Raw genomic sequence first — 18,758 nt, 5'->3', positions numbered from 1 at the left:
TTCTTTATTACCACAGCCAGCGATAGCTGTGTCAACACCAATCTGGCAACTTCCTGTGTCCCTATTTTTATGTGACATTTAAATAATCGACATAGAAAATTCTAGGTTCATAGTGGACTCTATCACACAAACTAGCCGTTGTCTATAAAAATCATGCATACTAAAGTAATAGTTTTATTTATTGGATTCCTTGATGTTTTCATTGTCTTCATCTATGGTGAGCTCATTCCTCATCTCCTGAATCTTTACACCACTTTCTACTCAAATGCATGCACTAAAACATGGCAGTTGATGCTGCAGACCTCAGCTAGAAGAGAAATGTGAACACATTCACCAGGACTCAGTGTGTCTCTCCATAATATCTTCCCCATGTTGACAATCACCTCGACAGTCATCGACAACAGTGACACATGGGGCACGGGAGCTATTTCAGTAGAGGCCAGGTTACGTCAGCTCTAACGATAAAGATGATCTATCTCTGTGTCCCACTTAAACCTTTACCTTCAACTCCATGAATGCCTTTTTCACAGTGAGTCATGAACTCATACAAAAATGTTAAACAGTAGAAATTAATATTAGGACACCCAAAAAGAGCGTGATGCCTTTTCCAGGGCTGTAACTTCTCGAGTGTGGAAACTTGCTTTCTGCTCACCTGGGAGATGCTTTCTCACTCCTTCAGACTTCAGCCGGTGTTATCCCTTCTGCCTCAAACACTCTTGCCTCATGAACATCCAACAACGTGTACTAAAGAGTGTGTCTTTCATTTAGACCTTGATCTTATTTCATTCTGGGGGCAGTCTTGAGGTTCAAGTATCACGATCCCCTTTACTTATTTACATATTTCTTTATTTAAATTTGTATATTACAAATGGCCCTTTTGAGAGAGAAAGTACGTTTCCCAGATCACACAGTTGGGTAGTAGCATATGTGTGGGAACGCAGGCAGTCTGATCCCAAAATCCAGTATTTTGACCTAGTTCTCTTTTCTTCCTCTAGTTTTAAAATGTTTACTTGATCTTTGAGTCTCAGCTTGTCACTTTCACAAGCTTGGGATCTTGTGTACTATATCTGTGCCAGTTTTTATCACACAGATAATTGCTGATTTATTCGTCTGTTTAAAATGATACATTGCTTATCTAGTGAGAACAGGAGCTGTGCCATTGAGCTCAACATTACAAATAAAGAAGCCAAAGTCCCAAAGTTTCAGAGAAGTTTACAAGATGACCTAGCAGAAACGAGATGAAGCTTGGCCCTGAACCCCAGGCCTCTGATTTTCAACCTCCTGCACCTTCCTCTCCTCTATATTATCTTCTAATTAAAGAACACAACAAAAGCCATTTTAAAATAGGAAGCTTCTTGTTTGGAAAAAAAAAAAAATTCATGAAATCAATATGTCAAAGCATAGTCTACCTCTAAGCCATCAAAACAATGAAAATAAATAATGCCTGGACCAAGTTGAAGACAAGTAAACTCTGTGTTTCTATTTTTCAGAGGCAAACATTGCATCATTATCAAAATTTGGACTATGTGATTAGTTTGCTAACATATCAGCCTGAAGGAAGAGAAGAAGAGCTACAGTAGGATATATCCGTCCAAGTAAACAAAGATTTTATTTTATGCATTGCTAATTTTAAAAAGATTTTTTAAATGCTGAACTCTTAAAAAGCATCTGAAATAGGTGAGCTCAATAAATCACGAAGTTGATGACAGCTTAGTGCTCCCCACATACAATTCCTTGATCCAAGTAGGTCAATGTTAATCTGCAACAGTCATGCCTAGAAAACATCATCTATTAGAAACATGACAACCAACGTTTGCCAATTACGAACTATGCATTTATGCTTTATTAACCTATTAAGAATGTTCTAGAAACCTTTCCTCTGTGCCTCATGGCACACAAAGCCCCCTTGGTGTCCTTAGTGAACATGAGTAATTAGAACAGCTGGAACCTACTGCGATTCCAAAGTGAACACAGTGCAGATATTTAGTGTAACTCGCATGACAAAGCAATGACCTTAAATGGACTAAACCCAAATTGTTGCTGTTGCTTTGATCATTTCACATTCTAAAGTTTTCTTTTGTGTATTCATCATGCTACCATTTTTGCTTAACTCCATTAAGTCTTTTTGCTTAACTCCGTTTGTCTTTATCTCCTTTGTGTCTGGGGTGCTTAGAATAGAGAAGAGAGGTGTATCTCATTTAAATCAGCCTGCTCATGCACGTTACATACTGCTAACTGGAGACAGATTCATTTCACCACGTTTTGAGGATGATTTATAGACAGACTCTTTACAAAATAAAATAGAAATAACTTTAATTTTAGTAAATTTATCTAAACAACAAAAAAAAAATCATACCTTTTTTCTGAATCTGACACCCCGAACACCCTGGCCTACACAATTAACTATGCTATGGTCTCTGCAAATGTGACTTACTGTCATTGAGCGAAACCAGCCTCAATTCCATGGTCAATTTTAGAGTGGATACTTTTAGCATAAACTATATTAACAATTTCAAATGTGCAGAACAAGTTTTCAAGTCTTTATACTGAACATTTTTCAATAAATTCATATTTCCTCAGATTTGCATTGAAAATATTTCTCATGTTAGTGAAGAATCACTAAGATGTCTGTTTTAGTTGTCTAAAAACTTTTCCTAGGAAAATTTTTAATTTTTTTCTCAAGGCTTGCTGTGACATGCAGGTCTCACTTAGGTAACAGAAATCATTCATATTCCTCACAATTCTTATAAATGCCACCAATCTCTGCCTAAAAGAAGTAAGAATACGCCCAAAACAGTCACCCTGTTTTATTTCAGTGATGAGCTGGAAGACAAAAAAAGACAAAGATTTGATGGTTGGGAATTTTTATGAGCCTCTGAAAAGTGCCAGACTTAGGGGATTTGAACACTGAGAATAAAATTCAGTGCTGTAAATCTTTACTCTTTTCCCTATTCTGCAGCTAATTTTAACCTCCGAAATTATTTTTAGATGGCTAGGAAGAAAGGGAGGGAGGGAGGGAAGGTAGGAGGGAGGGAGGCATGAAGCGAGGAAGGAAGAGAAAGAAAGAAGAGGTGGGCTATAATAAGGCTATGAGCTCACGGTATTCAGTTTCAGGATATCTGGAATTCTTTGTGTCATTTCTATTCCAGTAAAGTGAACAGTATCCCACGAGGAACACTTCACGATTCAGGAAAGTACAGGACATATTATATGTTAATCTCTGAAGTCCTTCTGAGTTCCTACTTTTTGACATTACCATGTTCTATTTCATAAAATAATCAAAGGTGGTTATACTTGTTACTAACCAAAAGAAATTCCATATTCAAAATAAAAAAAGACAGCTATTACTTGGATGAGAAAGAGAGAATTTTTTTAAGGAGTCATCTCAGATTGTATTTACTTAAATCCTTCCAGGCAAAGGCATTACCTGCAATGATACCACAGGAATGACCGTGAAGAGCTGACTTCCCTGGGTCTTTTTCCTCCATCGACCTTTTCTGCCGATATACACGGTGTGGATGACCTGTTATGGCCATCGTATCATTGAGTGGCTCAATAAATATGAAGTCCTCTTTGAGTTGTATGAATCCCATCTGGAATATATAACACAGAAAGCCATGTAAAAATGCATCCTTTAAAAACACTTTTTAGGTTCTTCCATTGAAGTATTCTGTTTTCTTCAACAAATATGCATACAGTCTTCTAGAGAAACTATTTTAGTGACCCCACTAATAAGGTGACTATCTCCCCATTTTATTACTTCATCTTTATATACTTTATGGCACTAGCATAAACTTCATTTAGTTGGTCTTAGCCTATGTGGGTGGGAGGCTAGACGCCAGCAACAGATGCATAGTAAAAATTTTGGAATGTTAAAGGCCCACTTTGGGAGACTCCTGGGGTCACTTACATGCACAGCACGGACAGGAAGAGCCATGCAGTCTTTAATTGCATACACAACACAGTCCAAGTTTTTGACAATCATTATTTAACATATCAAGGCAAATGCAAGAGGCATGGCACTGAAGTTAAAACATAAAATATTCTGAAAGCCTTCTACTAAGCATTTTTAAAACCTTTAAAGAATAAATTAGAAAAAGGTGAAGCACCACTTTCATAAACAAGTTTCATTTCATACAGTGCTACGTTTTTAAAAAGTCATCCAGTTGTGAGACAGAGGGTTAAAAACTGTAAAATAGGGTTTTGATCCATAAGAAGAACTTATAACAAGTAGGTGTCCTTGAAATATATTAAAGCTAAGCCTGGTAATCTCTTCTTTTATTCTTCTAAATGTATAGTTAGAATATAAATTGACATTGTCACTGGAAAATGCTCTAATGGAAAAACATGAAATGACTTGATGAAAATTTTTAATTTTTATTATTTAACTCCACATAATTAAAATTGCAGACATTTGACTATGTCATCTTTTTAGCAAATAGTTTTGAAAAAATAATCCACTACAACCTGCACCATTCATACCCAAGCTGCTAATGTCAAAGTTCTAAATTCTGTTTTGTATTACCAATATGGAACTACAATTCACTTAAATTTGATCCACAGATAAGTAGCACAGTAACAAATGTATTTTTTTCAGACATAGTAATTCTGTCAAACCAGAAATTAGGAAAAATAAATCGACTCTGAAAAAATTCACATTTCCTTAAGAGTACAGAAGAATTTGTAAAATTTTTGTTTGAATTATTAGAGTGTATTGCATCATCTATATAGAAAGGCCAGTTCATTGTCAATATGCTACCTCATTTTATTTGGTACTGAATGACATGACAAGACATAAAGGAGTAGGGCGCCGGCCCCATATGCCGGAGGTGGTGGGTTCAAACCCAGCCCCGGCCAAAAAAAAAAAATAATAATAAATAAATAAATAAAAGTAAATCTAAAAATCGAATCAATCTCATTTTATTTCATTTGTTATGTCACTAAAAAAAAAAAAAAATTCTCAAGAACTATAATAAGCAATTCCGCCACCTCTATCCCCTATCCACCATCTTCCCTCCCTTCACCACTCTCTCTGCTTGTCTAGTAGCCTCCAGTTTCTCCCTCTCTCTCTCTTCCTCTCTCTCCTCTCCCCCCACCCAAAACATTTGGGGACAGGCGATAATATAAAAAATAATTACTCTAATGACCCTTCAAAATATTTGTCATAAAAAAAATTTTTTTAAATATTTGTCATGTATGTTTAGGTCAAATATTTTTGTGTTCTTTTAATATATCTTCAAACACACTCTTTTATTTTCCGTATACATTTTACTTCTCTCAGATCCAAAACTAGCTTGAATTATAAAGTAATTACATAAAATCCAGTAATTTTTCCCTTGAGCTTAATCTGATAAGAAACAAGAGAAAAGTAAATATAAAAAATATTAAATAATAGCCATTAAAGATGTAATTCATCTACCAGGACTAAGAAAAGGTCGTGTCAGATCACATGTCATGGATCCTGCTTGTGAAAACACGGAAATATGTTATTCTTACATATTAACCTTGACATTCACAAAGTATTTCAGACCACTAATAAAACCAACAGTGTGGCTGATGATTAAAATAATAATTATGATGTTTGATCAGAACACGGTCAGTTTGCCTAAATCATAAATTTGCTATCTATATATATTCTTTTAACAGGTTATAAACATGCTTAGTTTTATAACAATAAACCTTATATTTTTTTAAATGCTTATAAAATGTAATGGAGAACTATCAAATAAAATGTAATGACTCTTAGAAGAGAATCTGAACTTAGATTATTTAGGTTCAGAACTTACTGCTAGCCACACAACTATAAAGTGTCCATCCCCAAACTCACCAGAAGTAGAAAAGGAAAACTGTAGTTAAACGTACCCTATGTATGCTGATGTTTGTGATAGCCTATAGAAGAAAGTTGCGGTGCTTTTATCTACCCAATTACTACATAGGGTTATTTGAAGGATAATTTTTAAAAAAAAAAACACATGTAACGATTTTATCCTGGGGTCTGAAAGTGGGCTGTTCCTCATTGAATGTTCTTTTTACTTTGATAGTAAGAATAACCACAAGCGCCCAAGAATTTGCCTACAGATTGAAAAACTAAACGAGTCCAAAGAGTCAAAGTTTATTAATATTTGTATCCTTCTAATGGCACGTTTAATATTGTCTGAAATAAATACTTTGTTGTGTTTTATTTAATTTGGTTAGGATTCGGAAGCTTCTTCATAACATAACGTTATTTGTTGCAGAAGAATTTTATATCTACAGACATTTTTAAAAATGAGAAAGCTACTTTTCCAAAGGAAAAAGAAGGTTGGGATAATTATAAATGATGACTCATTCATTCAATGCTCGTTTACAGTATGACTGCTGTGTGCCAGACTCAGGTCACGCTGGGCATGTTTAGCAGCAAGCATCACCATGCAGACTTTCTATCTGAGCTTATGATACTACCCTACACTACACGACGTGCTCCTGCGAGGGTAGCCATTCAAAATACTGGCTTGAATGAAAGCAGAATTGCAAAAAATCTTCAGGTTTTCTGTGTTCCTACAAAGGGCTCACTGCTTCCATTAACAAAATAAATCATTTTATCTGCACTGTCTCTTTACGAGCCGTGGAAGAACAGAAACCCATATTAACCTCTCTACAATAGTGTGCCTGTGACAAATGACAATAAAGCAGCATTTGCTTTTGTGCAAATACTGTCCTCTTGATTTGAGAAGGAAAAAAAAAGGCCTATGAATTAATGTGGCACAAGATTAGGTCGGAAAATTAAGCTCATGAACTCATTCTAGGAAAAGTGCCACATACCCCATTGTTGAATAGCCCCATGGTCACCTTCAACGTACTCCACTTGGGAAGCTCTGCATCAACACCAACGCGTAGCCCACCCTTCAAAGCAATTTGGAACTCTTTTCTGGAATGGCCATCCGAGCTGTAAAGTAGGAGGTCTGACAATTAAGTTCGCAAACTCATTTTGGGAAAAGTGCTTGCAAGAGGGACTAGGTGTCAGCGCATGGCTTTCCAAGGGGAATATATTAAAGGTGACCAGAGCAATGAAGTATGCAGCAGTTATCCGAGAAGAATAAATTTAAGACTTATTGCACCATGTGGTGACTGTAATTAAAAACAAGGCATTGTATACTTGAAAATTGCCAACAGAATAGATTTTAAATATTCTTATCAGAGAAAAAATGACAAATATGTTAGGCAATAGATACATTAATCAGTTTGATTTAACCCTAACTTTCCACACTGTATTTATTTATATATCTATACATTATTTTATATACTATAAATAGGTACAACTTTTTCAATTAAAATAATTTCAAAACATACAGCTTATCACAAGAAGTAAATGAAGTAAATGCTAAAGAGACAGATCATTAAAACTTCAGGATATGAGAAAAGTCTTGAGGGACAGCTGGATTTCTTTAAGACGAGCGCAAGGATATACCTTATGAGCAGAGGCATTATAAGAAGGGGCAAAGCAGATGGGCAGCCTACCATTTTAAAAGATGCTTGGTATGAGCAGAGAAATGGGAAGAGGTAGCATAAATATAAAATGAAGTCGTATAGTTGAAAAAAAATCTAATGGCAATTTTCTTGATGGGAAAATGAAACCAGATCTTAAATATCTTAGTATAATACGTAAGGTGTACTATGTATCAGAGATCAGTGTTTTATTTGTAAACGTAAAACCAAAGCTGCTAAAAAAATCTGTCATCAGTCTATACTTGTAAAAATCATTTAGACCCTCAATGTCCGATGCCCTATAGGATCTGAATTTCTGTGTGTTTGTCTTTATTTTCTTTCACATTTTCATGCACAGCTTATTAAGTAAATAAAGCGTTATGTAGTTTCAAATGTAAGCCTAATATAGGGCTTAGCAAACATGTCCTATATTTGTTTTATGCTTTATTCCATAAAAGATCACTTCAATATCGCAGTAAAGAGGAGTGATCTCTCATGCAAGTTAAATTTTGGTTTCAGCACATCCGTCTGTATTTACTTGCTACCTACATTTTACTTACATCTATAACTACCTTCTCATCCCCCTTCTCTCCACCCTGAAAACCTCAAACATTGTTCTGAGGCCACCCACATCTTTATTTGTATTCTGTTTTCTACAGCATTTCATCTTGGACCCTTTTTCTCCTCTACGAATTTGCATTGCCCTGGTCTTGTCTTCTCTAGAAACTATTTGTTGCCTTCACCAGATCATGTTCTGCATTTCCAAGGCTGGAGTTCAGTCAGAAACGATTCTCTGTGTGCTGCTTTCAGGGGTTTTGTAAGCCCCTCTCCGGAAATGACTCCTGCCCCCCTCCCAGCCCTCTGTGCCCCTCCCGAGGCTTTCCCCTCGTCTCTCATTCCCACTGTTTCACTTTGTTCTCATTCCCCCCATCCCAGGGCCTCCTACGTTTGTACATCTGTTTACCGCTCTACCATCTTTTTAGTTATCCAGGCTAAAAATTATATGGTCCTTTACTCTTTCTTTTTCAAATTGAAAAGTCTTAATAAAGCCAACAATGAGATAATGATCTGCCTGTATGCCAGGCATTTTATGTGCATCATTTCATTTACACACCAAGCCTGAGACACAGACGTTTACCAGTATGACAGTTGAAAAAAAAAACAAAACAAAACTGAGTTTCAAAAAGATTTATTGCATCCTAAGCTCACAAATCAGTATGTTTTTGTGTGAAGACAGGATTCAACCCAAAAGCTGCCTTGATGAGACTATCTGCAAAAGGCTATGCCAGCCACATGACTATGATTTCAAATAATCCTCATCTTTACTCAGGATTTGGATGTCAAGCACAACACCTCACACATGGTAGATATCCAAAATCTGACATAAATAACAAGGCTAGGCCCCATCCTTCACAAAGCAGAAGACAAAAATACTGCGTGGAAGGCTCTGAACTTTATCTCGAGCTGACTGTTTTATGTGATCAGACTTCACAGCTGCCAAGGGCACCTGGGCCTTCTCAGTGGGCTGAAGGTTTCACCTCCAGGCTTCCTTCGGTGGTGGGTGCCCAGCAGTTCCCCCTTGAAAAGCACCTAGCAAATGTGGAGCTCAGCAGAGCTCAGGCATAGCATCCCATAACGCTGCGGGTCACCTAGGAACTTGGCTCCTCCTTCTCAGCGGTCATTAACAGCTCCAGTGCTGCAGAAGCCAGAGAAATCCCAGAGCACTGAGCAAGAGGAAGAAAAGCTCTAGGTTGGGAAATAACGAGGACTCTGACCTCATCCCCTCCTTTCCACTGCACGCGATTTGTTCCAAGAAAGCCTGAATGCAAAGAAATTTTTAACTTTATGTGAATTTGGATGGTTTGCTGATTATGGAATAAATATTTTAATGACCAAACAGAGACTTTTTGTGACTAAATTTACCAGAGGGCTTCTTATAATCGAAGGGTAAACAACACCAGAAGTAAAACTGGGGAGTGGGGACAGCCAAAAACGTGTTTTATTATATCCCTGGAGTCCTGTTTACTCAATGGAAGTTACATATGTACAATGTGAATTCAGGGAGTGCCAAGTACTTGAAGGGGTTACAGAGTGATGTGCCAATGGCCTTTCAGATGAAAAGACATCTGAGGAAAGACCTAGCATCTGAGAAGTGACCAGGCCAGGGTACAGGGGGACAGCATTCCAGGCAGAGACAGAAGCAAAAGTCCTGATAAGGGAGTAATCCTGGCATGTTTGAAGAAAAGCAAGGCCAGAGCAGCTGGAATGGAGCTAGAGAATGGGAAACGGTAATCCAAGAGAGGGCCAGACGTGTTCCATAGCAGCATCATCTACTGCTTCACACTCAACACAAACCCTCATGGAAGTCCTCTTTGGTTCATAAACCATCTATGTTTTCTTGGACACTGGTTACAAATTTTACTATGGGTGCTTCGTGAGGACTTGCTATATTACATCCTTTCCACATAGTCGTATTTTATTTAGATAATTATTATACAGAAACATATTTCAGGCCGGGTGAGGTGGCTCGTTACTCCTGTAATCCTAGCACTCTGGGAGGCCGAGGCAGGTGGATTGCTTGAGCTCAGGAGTTCGAGACCAACCTGAGCAAAAAGAGCAAGATCCTGTCTCTACTAAAAATAGAAAAACTTGCTAGATGCTGTGGCAGGCACCTGTAGTCCCCTGTTTGGGTGGCTGAGACAAGATGATCGCGTGACCTTGAGCCAAGAGAATGAGAGTTTGAGGCTGCTGTGAGCTATGACACTACAGCACACTACCCAGGGTGACAGACTGAGACTCTGTCTCAAAAACAAACAAACAAACAGAATGCCAGGAAGGCTATGTTAACCAGTGTGATGAAAGTGTGTCAAACGGTCTGTGAAGCTAGTGAATGATGCCCCAAGATCATATCAATGTACACAGCTATGATTTAATAAAAAAAAAAGGAAAGAACATAGTTTCTCTTGCATTTTCTTAAAAATTGCTATCCTTTTCTATCTTCCCCTCCAGCTTTGATAGTGATATGAATTTTTAAAAGTTTTTAAATGTTCCATTTTACCTTTGTTATAGACAAGATCACGAGTACGGTAATAACAGTAGCTGTCCTTTGCCCTCTACATTGAAGAACTGAAAAGGAGCTGGTAGTGATAACGTGGAAAATGAAGGCCTCATCCTGACATTCACTTATCCAAAATAACCAATTTATTTTATTGTTTTTACTATGGTAGTTGCCTCCTATCTCACTTTACATTCTAACTAGTTTTTGATCATATCAAGAAATGATATTAATTTTTATATACTTTCTTATATCTATTCATTTACTATAAACTCGTGCAGCCTATAACCATTTGTAATTAATCCTTTGGGATGACTGTAGATTATCTAACTATGCCAAAAAATGTTAAATAGGGAGCCAATTCAGCTTTAAATCTATTTCATAGTTTATTCACCAGTCTAGCCAAAAGCTGTCATGGTCCATTATATCTTCCTGATGACTATTTAATGTTCCTTACAAATATACCTACCGAACACCTACCATTCGGCCGAATGCAAGGCACTGGGGGCTGCGAAAATGAAAACAGATTGAATCACTGTCTTTAGAGACCTTATATGGGATGGGAGGGAGCAGAAAAAATTAGATCTTCACACAAACATGCCCGAGAAGTTATAAATTGCAAAAAGAATTATCAAAGAAATGAATAAGGGTCTGAGAGAGTGGAGGCCGAGATACTAGAGAGGATGGTCCCATAAAGCCTTTCCAGGACAACAGCCTTTCAGTGAAGACTGAAGGTAAAAGGCGGAGCCAGCCAGATGAAAATGAATGTAATGTAGGTGGAGGAAGGGTGGCGTCTCAGGCAGGGGGACACCAGACTCCCAGGCTATGGATTCTAGAAGGTGTATGGGGGGAACTCAACACATTTACTTTGTATTCACAAAACTTCACACTTTTGAATTATTATTTATACCAGTGTATCTTTGTGTCCCATGTGTATACGTCCCAGTAAAATTTTAGTTTTTAAAACTGAAAAAACAAATAATATTATCAGCTATAATACTTAGCAATATAGAGGCAAGTGCCAGAAGAAATGAAATTGCTCCAGTAAGGCACAAATCTAAAATGGGGGGTGGGAGGAGCAAGATATTTTTTATCTTTTCTACTATAATTTTTATTTATTTTTATTTTTATTTTTTTTGGAGACACAGTCTCACTCTGTCGCCCTGGGGATGAATAGTGCCATAACATCACCGCTCACAACCTCTAGGGCTCAAGTGACTCTCTTGCCTCAACCTCGCAAGTAGCCGGGATTATAGGCACCTGCCACAACCCCTGGCTATCCAGCTATGTTTTAGAGACATGATCTTGTTCTTACTCAGGCTGGTCTTGACTCGTGAGCTCAAGCAATCCACCTGCCCAGGCCTCCTAGAGTGCTGGGGTTATAGGCATGAGCCACCATGCTCAGCCATATAATTTTTACTGTAAGCATTGACTTTTTAAAAGATGTATGTAAGGCTTGGATTACACTTTAAAAGAAAGATTGATATAGAGATACACAAGACTCGTTGGGAGGCTGCCACATTAGCTAAAGCAATAAATAATGGTGGCAGTAGTGAGCCATGACACTGTTAAAGAACGGCCAGACTGGAGATGGAGGCACTAACAGGAGTTCTGTGTTATCACAGAGGCAGAAACAGAGGACGCTGTCAGGGCGTGATTCATGTCGAGCTCTCAAGACCACGATAAGACGTTTAGATTTCATTTGAAGTATAACTGGAAGCAAATGACAGTCGGCGGCATGATGTAATGTAAATTCTAAGAAAACCCTTCTTGTTCTCATTTTGGAAAACAGAAAATGGGGTGACAAGAGCAGATAAGCAGGACAGCTTGAAGTGACTCCTAATAGTCGCGGGCAAGATTGTGGTGGCTAGACTAAGGGTGTGGAGAAAAACAAATACACTTGAAATTTATTTTGGATTCTCTCCCAAACTAGAGGGCAACCATTCAAAGGTGTTAATGGCACGCTGCTGGCATGCAGGGAACAGTAGCACTGAAGAATTAAGATGACTCTAAAGTTTCTGGTTTGAATACTTAAGAAGGGGAAGATAGGTGCCCCGTGACCAAGATATAAAAGTAAGATCCTGGAGCGGAAACACATGTTAGGGGTAGAGAATCAAAGTTGCTGATGAGAACCTAATAGTTTTGCTGCATCTGTGAGATATTCAAATGAAGAAATCAAGCGGAGAGTTGGAGTATGAAGCTTCGTGAATGATTTTGAGCTAGGGACATATATTGGAAGCTGCCAAAATAAAGGTCATTTTTCAAAATGCAAGAATGAATGATGTTATGCAGATAGAAAATATAGACAAAAGAAAAAAAAAAGGCAGGAGCCAAAGATCAGACCCCCAGGACCTTAATGTTGAAGAGAAGGAACTAACAAAGATGAAGACGAAGGATTACTGAGATTTTAGGAACAGGAGGAGCTTGTATCATTCATTAAGTTGGGGGGAAAAATCAGAATTTACCCTTCTCTACAGTTAGACACTTTAAAGTGGCTTTGAAGAAAAGACAGGAATAAACTCTCCTTCAGGTCACTCAGAGGAAGTTCTTGTGCCTGTGTTAGTTACTTAGGTTGAAAAAAATCAGTAATGCTATGCAAGATGATCAAACATGTGTTTTCATGCTGTTGTTAAACTCAACAGCAAAGACTGAGCAAAGACACATTTCCATGCCTTCACCACCACCCCCAGGATTCTCAAATCATAACAGCATGACTTTGGTTGCAGATGAAAGCATTTTACATCTCCCTTATTGTTGAGTCAGGAGAATTTAAATTTATTGACTAACTTAACTTTGCCTGACCTATGTTATTTCCTAAACAACAAAAACGTGGCTTCCAACTCACCACCCACCCTAACCCTTAGTGCATAACCCTTTCACCTAGTTGTGAAAGGGTTAGTCACTCGGCGACTTTTCAGAGCCATTCACCATGGTGATGAGCCCTTGCCCACTTATCTCATGCAATTCCAGCCCAGTTATGTGCCTTAAGTGGAACCGAATGGGACCGCTGAGAAGGCTGCACAGCTGCGATTTGGGGAAGCACTCATCACTGCCAGGTCTTACAGGTGACCTCACAATTGACAGAGACGTTGCCAACCTCCTACACACCCCTAGAGAACAGATGCAAATTCATTTTACCATGGAAACAAGATTAGTGGAGCAAACTACTCAAGGGCCACAGCGCTGGTACTCAGAGACATGGAAAATCTGCCACAGCTTATTTTCAGGATTCAATTAAAGGTAAAACGAACACAATAATTTATTCAACAATATTTACTCTGTGTCAGTTAATGTCCTAGATGTAGGAAATACAGCAGTGTACAAAACAGGGCAGTCATTTTAAAACTCACTGTCAATCTTAAGTATCTTCACAATAATTAAAATGTTGGGCAGCACCTGTGGCTCAGTGAGTAGCGCACTGGCCCCATATACCTAGGATGGCGGGTTTGAACCCGGCCCTGACCAAACTGCAACAACAACAACAAAATACTTATTGTAGCTTTTAAGACTTCTTTTCTACTTGCACCCACCCAAAAATTTAGTGATGGTTTAAAAAAAAAATCCATTTAGAGCCCTTTGATAAGTCTCTCTCATCCCCATTTGAATGAAATTAAATAATACCCAAGAAATTAATAATAATGTTTTTGCCCCTAAGTCGACCAATAAACTGTGTTTCAACGAAGCTTTTTTTCATGGTCTGCTTCTTTACCTTAACATCTCTAAATATTAATACATGTGTATATATGTGACAAGGAAGAACTTTAAAAACACACTTGACCTTTTTCTCTTCCTTACCTTTCTTTATTCTCTCTTGCATACATGTCCTATCAGTTAGTACAGAGGCTAAAAAAAACTATTGTAATCTCTTGCTGATTTGTCAGAAGCCGCCTTAGGCAATGATACCCCTAAAGAGCTAATACAACACAGTGTACGACCCTGAAACCCACGCATTCTGCATCTACCAGACCACATCAGGACCATTATGTCCATATATCATGTCATTCTTTGGGATTTATAAACTAGAGAACACCAAAAGAAATGAGGGGTCAGTTGGTTCCAAATTCCACCCAGAGAAGAAATCATTCATTCCACAACGTCATTGATAAATACCATATTTCAAATTCTATTTGTGCATTTCATTCACCAGTAAGGCAATTACAACTCTGAAGCAATTCAGTACCTACTGGACAATGGTACTCTCAGATTTTTATAAAAGGTTCAGAACATCACTACTCGCTGAAGAGTTCAGATTCTGTATCTTTTTTTTTTGTGAAGAGAAAGAGTCTCACTCTATTGTGTGCAGGCTGGAGTACCATGGTACAATCACAGCTTGCTGCAGCTTTTAATTCCTGAGCTCAAGTAATCCTCTTGCCTCAGCCTCCTGAATAGCTGGGACTGCAGGTGTGTATCACCACACCTGGCTATTTTTTCTTATTATTTTGTAGAGGCAGAGTTGTGACCAAACTGTTCCCTGAGTGCTGGATTACAGGCCTGAGCTACCATGCCAGTCCTGATTCTGATTCTTTAAGCATCTTTTTATGCGTCAAACATATGACAAATATTCTCATAGTCCAGTTATTACAACCATTTCTGATATTAGATGAGTTTGTTGTCCTTCTTCATTCTTATTATTCTTGGATGTCCTCTAGAACGTCTTTCTTTCCTTTGGCTCTAAAGAATGGCAATGAATGTTATGTGAAAGAAGTCTTTAGTATGCAGGATGAGTTGAAATAAGACTATTTGAAAAATAACACTTTAAGAAACTGGTGCAGACTGGCATATGATAAAATGGAAAGCATTTTCATTTATTATTTTTATCATTCTTTATTAGGAAAATTTCAAACTTTCAGATATGAATAATATAATAAAGTACTCAGTTTCATCCTTGGCATTTAACAAAAATTAGTAATTATTTGGTACAGACCTTTTTAAAAATAGATATTATCAATTCAGTTGAAGTGGACCCTATACACCTTCCCCCCAATTTTCTTCCCTTATCGCTCAAAAGTAAATATGACACTGAAGATGATGGTTATCTTTCACATCCATGCTTTTAATTTTCACTACATTATGTTTTTTATTGAGAATGTTCTAGTGAACACGTTTGGACTTATTTTAAATGGTTCACTCCAGTCAGAATCAAGATATATTTTGATGCTAGAACAAAGAAGAATGAACTGATGCTTGGATTTCCAATTTGAAAGAAAGAGAAGAATTCACAAAATTCAAAGGTGACTTTGGCCCATGTCAAGACGGCAATCAACAATATAAAGGATACCATGGACAGAGAGGGATGAGGGGGTTGAAGAGAAGGCGGAGACCAATTCGGTTGAGAATATGTTAAATATGATGTATCTATTAGACCTCATGGAAATGTTATGTAGGTTGTTGGATATACAATAATGGAGTTCAACAGAGAGGTATGAACTATAGCTACAGATTGACAGATATTTGACATTGAGGCCATGAGGCTGGATAAGACCACTGAGTTTGTGTAGATGGAAATGAGAGAAGACCCATGGGAGCACGAGAACACAACAGTGTAAAGGAGATACAGAGAAAAGTTACCAGTAAAATAATACAAAGAAGGAATCAGAGGGGCATGGTGTCCAGGATGGCAAGTGACAAAAACATATATCGAGGAAGGTATGATGAACTGTTTCCAATAATGATGAAATTAGACGAGGCCTGAAAATCAGTAGCCCCATGTGAATACTTTTCTCTGTCAGCTCCCTCTGCTCTGTCCTTTGCAATGAACTGTTCCAAAATGTGAACATATTTATTTACAATTCAAAAAAAAATTAGATAAAACTACTTGATTACCATTCTATTCCTTATTTCATGAATGCTAAATGCAATACAAATTTCAATAAAATGGAAGAAGGGTCTCACCTCAAAATTCTTCACAAATACATATGGATTTTATAACTTTAATATTAATGGATAAAATCAATGCTGTTTGAAAAGAAACTAAAATGCTAGGAAAAATAAAATATTTGAGAGCAATCTACCAAGGACAAACGGAAGAGTAAGTAGGGTATGAGTCTTGTGAAATAGAGAATTCTTGGGTAATTGTCACCTCTCTCTTCCATCTTGGTTGAAATAGAGTAAGCATTAAGCCATTTTACTTCTACCCATGACTTTATTTTAAACTAATTTTAGAACATTTTTTTTTGTTCTCACAAGTTTTATATTCTTACATGAAGCCAACATGTTAAAAATATTTCTGGATCTGATTTCATCATCCAAGGAATTAATAATTACTCACAGATTAGTTTTAGTTTGGCAAACTGAATTACAATCATATTAATTTTCATATCTAAGATTATTGAACAGGCAGAGTCAAAGGCAGAATCACAGCGTTTCCTAGAAAGCCCTCACCTGATTCACGTTCAATCTTTATTTAAATAGAATTTAGAATTCTACCTAAATATTCTCATCCTGAATGATGATAAAGTTCCTTAAAACAACTAACCTTAGAGCATCTTAAAAGAAAAAAGTTATTCAATATTCTAAAAAATGAATTAACAGGTGAAGTTGGATTAAAAATACAAAATAGGTTTAGAAAAAATTTGGTGTAAATATGATTTTGTGTAATACACTGTATAAAGAGGCAATCAGAAGACCCTAGCAGCTGAATGAGTAAATGATATGTACAAAAAAAGTAGATAAATAGATTTGAAATCATGATCATTTTGGCACAATTATAATAATATAAATTCAAACAACCAGTCACAATTTCACTGTTTCAAATAGCAATTTTAAAAAGCATATAAAATTGCAATATGTAGCTGATGAAAATTAAGTAAACTTGGTCCTTTCAAACTTCACTGGTGGACTCATTAAATCAGTGCCCTCCGGGAAATCCTTGTAGAATCATGTTACTTACACATTTGGACTCAGCAATTGCAGTGCTGGTCATTTATTCCAGGGTATATTCAAAATGAGACCTCCTTGCTTTGATTCATTAAATTCAACAATATAAATTTTTTTCCAAACATATATAGAACAGGTCTGATTATCAATCTGGAATAGGAAAGTTCTTAAAGAAGCACGACAAAGCAGCAACAATACAGAAGAATATTCACTTTTCAAAATTATAAACAAACAGAAACCATCTCAAAGTCCACCATTAGGGAAATGCTAAACTAAATTATGACCTATTCAGGAAGAGCACATACATGGTTTTAATCTGACTTTTCTGAATTTATGTGGCAATACTGTGAAATTCATGCAATATATCATGCAAAAAATAATAAAAGTTGTCTATATGCTTCAATTTGACCTTTTTCTTTTTTTGAGACAAGGTCTCACTGTGTCACCCAGGCTGGAGTGCAGTAGTGCAAACATCGGTCATTGCAGGCTTGAATGCCTGGGCTCAAGCAATCCTCCTGCCTCTGCCTCTGAGTAGCTAGGAAGCAGCCTTTTGTGTGTCTGTGCTTGTTTTTTATGGAGATGGAGTCTTGCTATGTTGTTCGAGCTGAACTTAAACTTCTGGTCTCAGCTTCTCAAAGTGTTGGGATTACAGGCATGAGCCCACACGCTTGGCCTAATTTGAACTTTTTTTTTGTTTTTTTTTTTTGTTTGTTTGTTTTTGCAGTTTTTGGCCAGAGCCAGGTTTGAACCCATCACCTCCGGTATATGGGGCCGGCGCCCTACCCCTTTGAGGCACAGGCACCGCCCCTAATTTGAACTTTAAAAAGAACTCAATGCAATCATAGACAGACTACTAGTATAGCAAAATTTGAAGTGGGTTGTAAGTAGTGAAAATGTTAATAACTCACTCTTTTTTTTTATAATTTCTTAATATGTGATTATATTGTTTTCATAATAAATAAACAGAAAAATCTTTAATTATAAAAGCAATACACAAGCACTTTCAAATATTTTTCAAAAATTATTAGTAAATTTAACGATCTCTTTAACTATAATTCTTAATCCTAGATCCTTTCACTTATCTTCAAGACTAATCATTATTATCCATTTCAACTGATTCCTTGTATTTTTATGTATTTACACATACACATGTCGCAAAAAATGCACAGTATTGTGAAATTTTTAATGTACATAGGAACAAATTCTATGCATCATTCATAAGCTGCTTTTCATTGAAACTCAGCAATACAAAAGTATTAAGAGAGAAGAGTAAACGAATTTGATGATCACTCTGGAGAAGAGAAGGCCTTGTTAGAGAAACAAGATGCAACAAACCCTGGACATTGTCATCCAATGTGACCAC

At 37.1% G+C, this 18,758-nt stretch overlaps 1 protein-coding gene across 4 annotated transcripts in view; it reads right to left on the bottom strand.

Annotated features, from left to right (window-relative positions):
- ADAMTS19 (ADAM metallopeptidase with thrombospondin type 1 motif 19) overlaps window positions 1-18,758 on the bottom strand; it is a 226,270-nt gene that overhangs the window by 190,866 nt on the left and 16,646 nt on the right. For all 4 annotated transcript variants that reach the window (XM_053567390.1, XM_053567391.1, XM_053567393.1 and 1 more), the window contains exon 3: window positions 3,428-3,593. In XM_053567390.1, coding sequence (XP_053423365.1) covers window positions 3,428-3,593 — 166 coding nt within the window. The remainder of the gene's footprint in view (window positions 1-3,427; window positions 3,594-18,758) is intronic.

This window comes from Nycticebus coucang, chromosome 17 (assembly GCF_027406575.1).
Source record: "Nycticebus coucang isolate mNycCou1 chromosome 17, mNycCou1.pri, whole genome shotgun sequence".
NCBI classification, from domain to species: Eukaryota; Metazoa; Chordata; class Mammalia; order Primates; family Lorisidae; genus Nycticebus; species Nycticebus coucang.
This window is presented reverse-complemented; position numbering and strand designations above follow the sequence as displayed.